This window comes from Thunnus albacares, chromosome 1 (genome assembly GCF_914725855.1).
Source record: "Thunnus albacares chromosome 1, fThuAlb1.1, whole genome shotgun sequence".
In the NCBI taxonomy this organism is placed as follows: Eukaryota; Metazoa; Chordata; class Actinopteri; order Scombriformes; family Scombridae; genus Thunnus; species Thunnus albacares.
The window spans coordinates 31,375,643-31,387,171 of NC_058106.1; the positions used below are offsets into that span (position 1 = coordinate 31,375,643).

At 40.9% G+C, this 11,529-nt stretch overlaps 1 protein-coding gene across 6 annotated transcripts in view; it reads left to right on the plus strand.

Annotated features, from left to right (window-relative positions):
• The window catches only part of neo1a (neogenin 1a), a 159,794-nt gene extending 148,265 nt beyond the window's left edge, over window positions 1–11,529 (plus strand). For 4 of the 6 annotated variants that reach the window (XM_044354904.1, XM_044354926.1, XM_044354909.1 and 1 more), the window contains exons 18-29: window positions 1,947–2,085; window positions 3,402–3,509; window positions 4,231–4,425; window positions 5,506–5,538; window positions 5,800–5,868; window positions 6,121–6,256; window positions 6,473–6,717; window positions 7,269–7,361; window positions 7,723–7,893; window positions 9,535–9,822; window positions 10,542–10,678; window positions 11,418–11,529. In XM_044354904.1, the coding sequence (XP_044210839.1) occupies window positions 1,947–2,085; window positions 3,402–3,509; window positions 4,231–4,425; window positions 5,506–5,538; window positions 5,800–5,868; window positions 6,121–6,256; window positions 6,473–6,717; window positions 7,269–7,361; window positions 7,723–7,893; window positions 9,535–9,822; window positions 10,542–10,678; window positions 11,418–11,504 (1,701 nt within the window). In that variant the 3' untranslated portion in view covers window positions 11,505–11,529. Of the gene's footprint in view, window positions 1–1,946; window positions 2,086–3,401; window positions 3,510–4,230; window positions 4,426–5,505; window positions 5,539–5,799; window positions 5,869–6,120; window positions 6,257–6,472; window positions 6,718–7,268; window positions 7,362–7,722; window positions 7,894–9,534; window positions 9,823–10,541; window positions 10,679–11,351 lie in introns of all 6 variants that reach the window. The other 2 variants (XM_044354890.1, XM_044354898.1) reach the window with 2 other exon arrangements.

Consider the following 11,529-nt stretch of genomic DNA (forward strand, 5'->3'; position numbering starts at 1 on the left):
AGTATCATTCAGATGCAGGTCTAGTGTCAGCGTGTGAGAAGTCGTGTGCAGGAGTTTAATGTATCGAATGGAGTCAGAATAGGTTCGGTGAGTCACTGTGAGCCGAGCCAGAAACAAGGTGTTTGAGATGCAACCTCTGATTGTCTGACCTGCAGCTCAATTAAGATCATTACTTATCTGCAAGTAGTGGATCACAGCAGATATGTGTGTGCATGCATGTGTGCAAACCTGTGACCGAGCAGAGCTCAGATAAAGGCCTGCATCTACTGATAAATTATTCAACAAGGACAAGACAAACTGAGAACAAGAAAAAGAGGGTGCAGATCTGACAGTGCATTCTCCATATAGACACATGTACCAGATACTTATCCCAGCTTTTTCTCAGTAACGCCTGCCTTGACACACAAGCTTCCATTTTTTGTTAAATATCTAAAGATTTATGATTTACTAATTATTATTCAGAGTAAAATGAAAGGAAACGGTGCACAGGTGGCGTGTCATTGTTATATTATGCAACAAATTCATTAACAAGCTACAAATCCACAACATCACAACTACATGGTATACAGCTCAGCCTGCTGCCATGAGTGAATGCTAAAATTGGTTTGATTCTCACACTGTGATAGTAATTAAAGAGCTCCACAGGCTCATTATGTTTCTATCCTATTAACCAAATCCAATATATTAACAAGTCTATTAGCGTGGCCTTTTTTCAATCAGTCGAGTGCACGCACCATCTTGTACATCCTGTATATATATATGTTAGCACAGCTGTTCCGGAGACCTGTACAACCTCCAGTGATGACTTCACCTTAATGCGGGTCTCCCTCATGTTGTCTCTTCTCTTAAAGTGAGTCTAGCCAGACAAGCTTGTGCATTATTGAAAAGACGACTGCTCTCAAACTGGCTGCATGTTTCTAAAGAAAAGTGTTTTCTTATTCTATCCCACTGCCCTCTGTTTGACATCCCCCACTGGAGAACTGCACTTTTGTCATAGCACGCAATGTTACAGATAGGAGAGAACAGCTAACATGACTCGCTGCTGTTACGATCTACAGAAAGCTAACACTGTGCCTTTTTTTTTTTATCTCCTGTCAGTTCAGGCCAGCAAAGATCAGGATATAAGGTTACATAACTTGAGATTTGTTGACTAAAATGTGCAGTTTATAATGCCATACAAATGTGAAATGCACCCCTGGTGTATTGTATCTTTTTCAACCTCTATGGGGTTCATGTCTGCTGTATTTGGTTTTAGAGCTTATTTGTAATAGCTACAATTGTCTCTGTGTGGCACTCTATTTCACAGCACACATAAAATGTTTGGGGTCTACGCCGTGGTCAGTGTGTGTAATTTATCCTAAACACTGCACAGACTGGTAGCTCTGTTATCCTCCTAGTAGAAGTTATTGAAAAATGAGAAAAAAAGAGTCTACATCTATGCTAGCTGCTCTGTGAGGCTGTACTCCGTGATGCTTTGAGTTAAATGCTAACATCAGCATGCTAACATGCTCACAATGACAATGCTAACCTGCTATTGTTTAGAAAGTATAATGTTTACCGTGTTTAACATTTTAATTTAGTGTGTAAGCTAGCATGATAACATTTTGATAATTAGCCCTAAACACATGTCACAAATGTCATAAGTTTTGTAGGTATTTAGGTATAGTATGAAAAGTCAGGGGATCAACAAAGTTATTACAATCCCTCCTGTCTGTACACAAGTTTGTGCCATTCTATGCAGTAAATCTCATGCTAGATATTTCAGTCTGGACCAAAGTGGTGGATTGACCACCAACCAGAATCGTGGCACTAACGTGGCTTGAAAATAACTTTATTCCCATGGCTGTCTAAATATTTTCAACTCCCTGGAGACTTCAGTGGTGAGCATGTGTAATGTGCCATCATATAAACTGAATTCTTGTGTGTCTATGTGTGCCTGTTCCCAGATGGCCAACACCACCAGCCTGAATCACATGGTGACGGGACTGAAACCCAACACGCTGTACGAGTTCTCTGTCATGGTGACCAAAGGCCGCCGCACCAGCACTTGGAGCATGACAGCCCAGGGCACCACCTTTGAGACCAGTAGGAGCTCTACACAAACACACACACACACAAATAATTGCAAAAAAACACACAAAATGCACATAAAAGCAAAGACATGAACCAACTCCTCCTGTGGAACAAACCCCTGGCTGACTGGGAGTAATGTTTCCCTTTTTGTAGCTCAAATGGAAAAAGAACACACACCTGGGGAAAATCAAGCCTCTGCACAATAGAGTATGAACCAGAAACTAAGACAAGTATTTGTCAATAGATGTCAAAATAACTGCAATTGAAATTAAGGAAATTTGCAGCAAATTTGGCGATTGCGGAAATAATTTCAGTCCTGCTCTGCTGTTTTCACGGAGAGTAACTTGGTCTAATCCTGCTTCCATGCAAAATTCAAGTGGACTAATCATGAGATGATAATAATTATCCAGTGATAATCAATTACGTGTTAGAACAGGTCAGGTGTCTCTGCTGCAATGTTGCCACAAGCGCACACAAGAACTTTAATGGATTCAAGCTTGTAGAGCCAAATGCATTTTGTTTTTGTTTATAATTCCTTTCCTCACTGATTACTGTTATTTGAGTTTTAACTTCTGTATCAGTGTTAAAGTTACTAATAGTGCTGTCACCATAGCTACATATTAGTATCGGTTCCTGCAGTGCTGTGTACCTGATAGATATTAAATGTGCAAGCTGAGCAAATGCCAGATCTCATACTTTTTAAGGTGTAATTGCTAAGCTAAAAGTTTTCTGACAGTGAACCCAAGATTAAAAACAAAAAAAACGTTTTCTTTGAAACTGCTTCTATAAATGCATTTGTAGACTGAGATTTACTGGACTTTGAACAAGAAGTGGAACTTCTTGCTGTGTTTATATACTAGAAGTGTAGCAATCTTCCTTTCTGCTCAGTCAGGGGTTTGTTTCACAAGCGTGTGAGTGGATGATATCTACAAGGTCATAAACACATACATATACACTCACCGTCCATTTTATTAGGAACACCTGTGCAATCTAATGCAATCCAATACAACAGCTCTGCCATAAATTCTACATTTACGAAGCTTATACATTTTCAGTTTTTGTTGACTTTGTCAGAAAGGTGATAATTCTACTTTACGTTTATTATTGAGGTTGTAGTGGGTGGTGGTGTACTTTAGTACATTATATTGAATAGTGTTCCTAATATTTTGTCCACTCCATTAACATACATGAGGGGGGCTAGTTAGTGCTCAATGTTGTTAAATTTGAAACAATGCAAAACGTCTTCTATTGCACTAATAACTAATCTTGACCCTTTATCTGACCTCTTCATCAACATAACTAATGTCCTCTGTCAATCCTCGCCACAGTTCCCAGCTCCTCCCCGAAAGATGTGACGGTGGTGAGCAAAGAGAACAAACCTCGCACCATTATTGTCAACTGGCAACCTCCGTCTGAGGCCAATGGAAAGATCACTGGTGAGTCAGTCACACTTCCTCTCACTCTGTCCCACTTTTCTGCATAACACATGTTGTGTTCTTACAGATAAATCAAGACAAAGGCTGTGTCTTAAATCACTCCACATTTATTTCCACTATTGAGTGCACTATATTAACCGTTCTCCATTTTATTCGAGTGTCAGAACTCTTGAGTGTGTAAATGTATCTAACAATGGAATAAAAAACTTTCTGCTAACAAACCCACAATACAGTGTGAAACCTACTATTGCACCACTCTATACCTGTTAGTGAAGGTGACTGATAAGTGTCTGAAATCTCTATTTCCTGCGAATGAGTGAATGAAGGACTGCGGACACAACCTCAGGTTTAACTGTTATATGCCTCCCTAGCCCTAAAAAGATTCTTCTGATCTAAAATAAGTCAGTCATTTGACCATTTGAAACCCCTTTGTATCAACTCTCCACTAAATCTTGACTAATGAAATCACATTTAAGTGGACAATTGATCCAAACAAAATGATTATCTGAAGAAAACCGTGTTCCCCCTGCACCTTTAATGTAATGATGGTGTAGTGATAAATTGAAGTACATTGTGTGAATCCACTAAAATGTAAGATATGTGGCTCTGATTGTGCAGTTTGTCTAGACGAATAAAACAAAAGAACACTGTGAATTATCCAATTTTGCACAGCATCAAAGCCATCGAGTTTTAAATTATCTGTCTCTTTTTGACCTTACAGGTTATATCATCTACTACAGTACAGATGTAAATGCAGAGGTCCACGACTGGGTTATTGAACCAGTGGTGGGCAACCGTCTGACCCATCAGATCCAGGAGCTGACGCTGGACACGACGTACTACTTCAAGATCCAGGCCCGAAATTCCAAAGGCATGGGTCCGATGTCCGAGGCTGTGCAGTTCCGAACTCCAAAGAGTACGTTTCAATAACGAGATAGGATGGGAACTAGATAAGCACCAGTGGTACAATGAAAATGAACCCGCCCTATTGCCAGTTAATACAAAAGAAAAGTATAATTTCATCAAAAGTATGACTTTCATATGTACCAACAAACTACAGAAAGCCAAAGTTAGTCAGTAGCTGGTGAAGAAGAGTAGCTGGTGGAGATCAAACCAGAGCTAAAAGGACAATGAATATTGTATTTGCATTCGTCAGTTGGCCAGAAAGTCGATTCATGGAGGCAGCAGTTATACTTTTAAAATGAAAAATGTTCACAGATTCTTGAGTTTTCAATAAAGGAGAACGATTGGATGTATTTTTAAGAGTTAAACTGCACAAATTATTATTCCAAGCAGAATATTTCTATATAAACATGTCTGGAGGGGATCTTTACAGCGTCTTAACAGTGCAGTGCTCTTTAAAGACAGATTGTCCGTTTGAAGTTTAAACAAATCATATGATGAGCCCCTCTTGACTTAAATAGATTTTCTAGTTAACACTTCAGACAATTTCTCCTGATGAAGCCGCTGTGAGAAAGTGTCTGGAGAGCTGAGAGTTTCCCAAGCCTTGTTGATTAGTTGGGGATGACCAAATTACTGCCAAGTCTGGGCAGTAAATTTGCACCTTACTGACTCTAAATGTAAAAAAAAAAATCCTTTTTAGTTTCAGTTTGATGATGCTGCATACACATTATTTTGCTTTTTATATGAATATTTTGATAAGGCTGCATCATTTCAAGGAAAATATTAGTTTTTGGAATGATTAGTGAAGTATTTTAGGACTTTAAATCAATATGTTGTACTATTTGTAGGAAAAGTCTTACTTACTTACATGCTTTGCTCTTAATGTCAGCTTTGCTTTTCTGTAGCAAACTTCTGCAAATTCTAGCTATAATTTCTCACAATATCTATTTTTTTTTCTAATTTTACCCCCTTCCTCCTCCGCCTTACAGTCGCCATCTCTCGCTCTGTTTCTGTTTCCCTCGCTGCTCTTTTCAGCTAACCTGTTTTTTGCATTTATTGTCTCTCCCTCCCTGCTCTCCTTTGGCCTGTTAAGCTGAGTCCTCTGACAAAATGGCTAATGACCAAGGTAAACTCCCCCCTCCACACTTCATCTCTCACTGCTGACTCCGCTCCTCTCTCTAAAGATTTCCATCTTCTGGGCTGATTTAAACGTGGGCTTTGCATGACTTGCAAAATCTGTTTGTGCTTGTAGAAATTTTTCAGATTATAATACGGCTTATGAAGGCATAAATGTGACAGTAGGGGAGGTCATAAAAGCACTTGAGGAGAGTTACAGTACAACATGTTTTTTTTTCTATTTTAAATCAAACTTTTTGTCCACCGACAGCCTCGAATCTTCCATCGAAGCCTGGGCCTCCAGGCAACCCACTTACGCATGAACCTGGATCCCCAGTTGGTAAGATTTTGCTCTCATCCACCTTCTGTCATGTTAAGTCAGTCAGACACTACAATAACTAAGATCATGATCTGATTGTGTCAATCAACAATTACGCCCCTTTTCTCTGACGGTACATTTTTAATGAGCAATTTGAACTGATTTTTTTTGTTGTACAGTAGTTGCATTTGCTCCTGTTAGTGACTCACCCGTGTATTTAAAGACGTATTCATACATGTATCTGCTCTAATCCAATATCTCTCTCTTCTCCAGGTAAATCAGGGGTGGGAAGTGGTGAAAATCACATCCTGGTCATTGTCATCATCATCTCAGTGGGAGCGTTCACCATCATCGTGGTGGTGGTGGGCGCCTTCCTGTGCACAAGGCGCACCACGTCCCACCAGAAAAAGTACGTCGCTCAATCTCTCTTTGACCTCGATTCTTCACGCTCGTTTCTAAAATACATTTACTTTCTAAACTGAAACGTTTTTCAATACTATCTTTACTAATCTATAGCTCAGCTCCCTCCAGTGTTCTTTTTCACTCGTTCTTCGGCCACTTTGCCACCATCTCTCTACAAATAAAGTCAATCTTTCACCATTACCCTTCATGTTCCTTCCTGCAGAAAGCGGGCTGCCTCCAAGTCCTCCAACGGCTCCCACAAATACAAGGGAAACTCCAAAGACCTGAAGCCACCTGATCTTTGGATTCACCATGAGAGGCTGGAACTCAAACCCATGGACAAGTCGCCAGAGCCAAACCCAGTCATGACCGAAACGCCCATCCCCCGCGCCTCACAGGACATCACGCCGGCTGACAGCGGCCTGGATAGCAACCCTCACCTACAGCAGAGGCGCAACTCCTACCGTGGTCAGTCTCGCTGAAGGGGGAAGACTTAGAATTTGATGTTATGGGAAAGAGATCAAAGTGAAATGTCACCCGTAACGTCTTGAGCTTACATGCATAACAACACTGAGCAAAGCCCTTGGCTGGCAGACAGAAAAGTACATTTTGGGAGCTGACTGAGAAAACAGTGTTTTTTTTTTTAGCCAGGAGATGTGCTAATACCCTCAGGTTTGCTTCCAGGAGTGTGAGCTGAGGAGTCTTTGGAGAATGTGGGGATGGTGTTTCTTTGCTGTTGTTTTCTATGTGATTTATCATGCAAAACATTTCATGCTTTTCATACATAATGCCCATTACCTGTCATGACTACAGTGCTGCAAGCGCACACACTGTCACTGCTACAACTTCCCAAACACTATAATTAGGAGTTAATCATCAAATTGCAATTTTTTTTAAATGAAACCAAATGACATGAAATATATTCAAGATCCTCAGGTGGTAGAGCAGTTCATTTACAAAAAAAAGAACTGTAGAGTAGCAGCTCTTTCTGATTGGCTGGTTTCCACCGTACCTTTTAGGCCACGAATCAGAGGACAGCATGTCTACACTAGCAGGCCGGCGAGGGATGAGGCCTAAAATGATGATGCCTTTTGACGCACAGCCACCTCAGCGTAAGTGTGTTTGTGTCTGAATGGATGTGTCTTCGATGAGTGAGCTTTTCATAACCTACAGATAGTGAGCGGTGAGCAACTAACAAATCAGAGCGCAAAGATTTCTTAACAAATTTACCAGTTTTGACATATATCTTATGCTATTATTTGTCTATTCCACTGAATGTGTCCATTTCATGCTTGTCAAAAAATGTTCATTCATTATAATTTCTGTGTGATGTAAGATATTCAAGTGTGTTTAGTACAGAAAACTGCATGTGTGTGTGCATCTCACCAGCAACACCTCCACATCCTTCATCATTATTAAGGCTGGTTAAACATTTTACCTTGTGTGTGTGTGTATATCCATGTCCATTCACAGCTGTGATTAGTGCTCACCCCATCCATTCCCTTGATAACCATCACCACCATTATCACATGGGCAGCCTGGCGTCGCCGACACGCAGCTACCTCTACCACCAAGGCAGCGGGCACCTGCGCCCGCACGCCTGCGCCACCCCCATCTCCCATCTAGACAGGGTGGACTCTACAGGTGAGACACCGCCACACGCTGGACAACAGGAGAACTGCAGAGGAGGACGAGGCAGTCAGACCTGATCGTATTCACTTAGACTTTGTTCATCCGTTCATTCATTCATCGTTTGCTCATTCATCTTGTTGCGTTCATATTTTATTTAAGTCTTACTAACCACTTTTCTCTGCTCCTCCTAACCCAACTCTCTTTTACTCATCTAAACTTTGACTGCAGTAAACTAATCTTTACCATCAAGGATGCGATTAGATGTGCCGGTGATTTGAACTTCATGGTCTAGCTTCTATCTTCCAGACTTTATTCATGAGATGATTGATTAGTCAGTTGTCAAAAAACATGGACTGTTGTTATTATAATTGCTTAATCATTCTGTAGTTGTTTTGTTTTTGTTGTTTTGGGGTCATTTTAATCCTTTTATTAGATAGTGACAGTAGAAAGATTTCAGGAAACGAGGGGGGAGAGAGAGGATGGCGAACAACATGCAACAAAAGTCTGCTGCTGGAGTCACACAGTAGATGTTGCTGTTATATGGGCTCTTAGTAGGCTAACAATGATACACCGTTATATTTGTAGTTTGGTATTTTTTCTTCTTTAACAAAAAGTAAACAATACTAATTATTTGCTTGGTTGAGATTAGCTTGCTTTAGTTTGTTTCATATCTTTATAAAGTAATACGTTTGGGGGGTTTTAGATGCTGACTTTATCAACTTTGCAATTTTTAAATTATATTATGACATATTGTGTTATTATGACATGTCCTTTTTTTCATTATTGTTGACACAATTAACAAAAAAATCATTGTAACATGAATTGACGATGAAATAAGTCCTCAGACGCTTCCCGATGATCACATTTCCCAGAATCTCAGCAAATTCAGGATAATTTCATCTGCATGTAATAAAACTGATGTGAAACAGAGCACATAAGGAATGACTGCCAGTCAGTGTAATAACACATCATCTAACATTTATGATTTATGATTCATCAGTAGGAAACATTCAACTGCCAAAATTATTTGAAATTCTTGATTAAGTTCTTCCACTTCATGGCTATTTTAGGTTGAGAATTATGACAGTATACTACAGCCCAAACAATACAGGATTTTTAACAATTACGAGAGAGTTACTACTCTCTGGTGGTCAAATGGTGAAACTGTTTCAAAACATATCTTTGGCATTGGAGATAAACGCCAATACTGATATGCTGTACCTGCGATGAGGTAATATCAGCTGATATATCAGCCTCTACAACTCTAAAAGACATTATAGTACATAAATTTGCAACCATTTTGCCAAAGCGTTTGGTTGCATGGGGCTGTTGTAGACATAAAATAGTAAGCAGGACAGTTTTATGGCAGTATTGTTCTTTTTATCTGTTTTTGCATCAATGTGATGAAGTTCTTCGATTTGTCAGGTATTTAATTTGCCGGATCAGCCATAAGCAAACATCCTGTTTGGTTATTTAATCCATATTTTATCCCTAACCTATAACAGAAGCCTGTGAATGATAAGTTATGTACTGTATTTGGATAAACAAGTTGTTTCTAAAGTCAGAGCATCAATCCTGTAGACACATCTGCTCATTTTCTCTCCTTAAACCCCCCCCCCCCCCCCCCCCCCCCCCCCTCCGCCCCCTCTCCAGAGTCAGTAAGGAATACCCCCAGTTCGGAGCCCCTCCCTCCAGCCACCGCCTCCTCCCAGGCCTCCTGCCCCTCGGAGATCCTGGCCGACCCGGAGGGCAGCTACCACGGCTCCACCACCACAGAGGAGGAGCCCAGCTACACCAGCAACCTGCCCCCCCACCGCTCAGCCCACCCGCACGCCCACGCCCACCCGCTCAAGAGCTTCGCCGTACCCGCCATCCCAGCCAGCAGCCATCCATCATACGAGTCACCTGCCCTGCCCAGTACTCCCCTGCTCGCTCAGACCGGTGAGCAGAAACACACACACACACACACACACACACACACACACACACACACACACACACACACACACACACACACACACACACACAGCTCAGGACAGGTCAGACTACAAGATTACTTACTGGCATTCAAGCTGTTCAGACTGTGACCTCGAAAAGTCAGAGAGTTTCACATGAAAGTGATGAGTTACACACTATCTAATAATTGTAAGTCATTATTAAATATTCAGAACAGATGGTACTTTGCATTACATAATGGATATTTTTAGATATTTTTACATGCATAAAGCACTTTACTGTAAGTCTCCTTATTTATATAATGTTTTATTTATATCTGCTTACATCTACATTATACTGTTATAAACATTTATTAAGTGTGTTTATACTGCCTATAAGTGCTAAATAGAGCAACTTAAGCTAAAGTGTTACTATTAAAAACTATAAACATTAATCCTTATCATGACTAAAGACAGTGATGGAGAGAATCTTTTCCTCCAGTTCATCCTCATTTTATTCAAACAAGTTAAATTCTCATTAGCTCTCGCTTTGATCGCTTTCTAATTTTAATCCTGTTAAAACTGTTGAAATGAACTTGTTTTTACAGACATGAAAGTTTTTATTAATATAACGTGAAGTGACACATAATGTGAGGTCACACACAAACCGCAGCTATGTTTGTCTTCAATGACTATTGCTTTTTGTGCGACCTTTTTGTCATTCAGGGCCTCCTACTCACCCCCATGTCGTTAAAACAGCATCCATCGGGACACTAGGAAGGACACGAACACCCATGGCAGTCACTGTGCCCAACGCCCCTGACGTGCCAGAGACCAGCAAGATGCTGGAAGACGTAGACAGCGTGAGTATAGCGCCCTGCACTGGCTGCTGGTAGAAATGCAGCTTGTTTTTGCCAGTTGTGGTGGTGGTTATTTACTTTTATATGATATATTTAATAATAAAAAAAAAAAGACAATATGATGATGTCTTAAACAATTATCAATCACACATTCCTTCAAAATCCATGTCAGGTTTTCTTTGGGCACTGGATTGTACAGTTACTTTCAGCTGGACATTGATTTTAACCATATTTTCTGTTTGTTCTTTCTCTCTTTTTATTCTTTCCAATTTCAATCTCACCATATTTTTTTTTGTGGCGTTGTCGGCTGCCTTTTTATCAATTCATTTAATTTTTTTAACGACTGATTTTAACAAAAACCCATAACTGGAATGATTTTATTTTACCATCGGATCTTTTCTACATGTCCTAATCCTCGATTGGCTGTTGACCGTCTTTGTTGACATCGGCTTCTCTTTGGTTTTACGTTCGTCCGCTGCTTCTTTCTGTTTTTTTTTTTGTCATTTACAACATTTCAGTCGCATTGACCCCATCCCCCCCAGCTCGCCTCACCCCCACCCATACGACTCCCCCGCCATCCTCTGTGAAAGATCCCTGACTGACCCTCTCCTCCTCTCCTTTCCTCTCCTCTCTTCTCCTCCTTCCCCTCCTCCCTCCTTCCCCTCCCTCCCTCCAGGTGCTTGCCTCCCTCCCCCCCTGCCCCTCCCCCGCCCCTCGCAGTAACCCTGTTCCTCTCCCTCAGAGCTACGAGCCCGACGAGCTGACCGAGGAGATGGCCCACCTCGAGGGCCTGATGAAGGACCTGAACGCCATCACCACAGCGCCATGAGCACGCACACACACACACACACCTA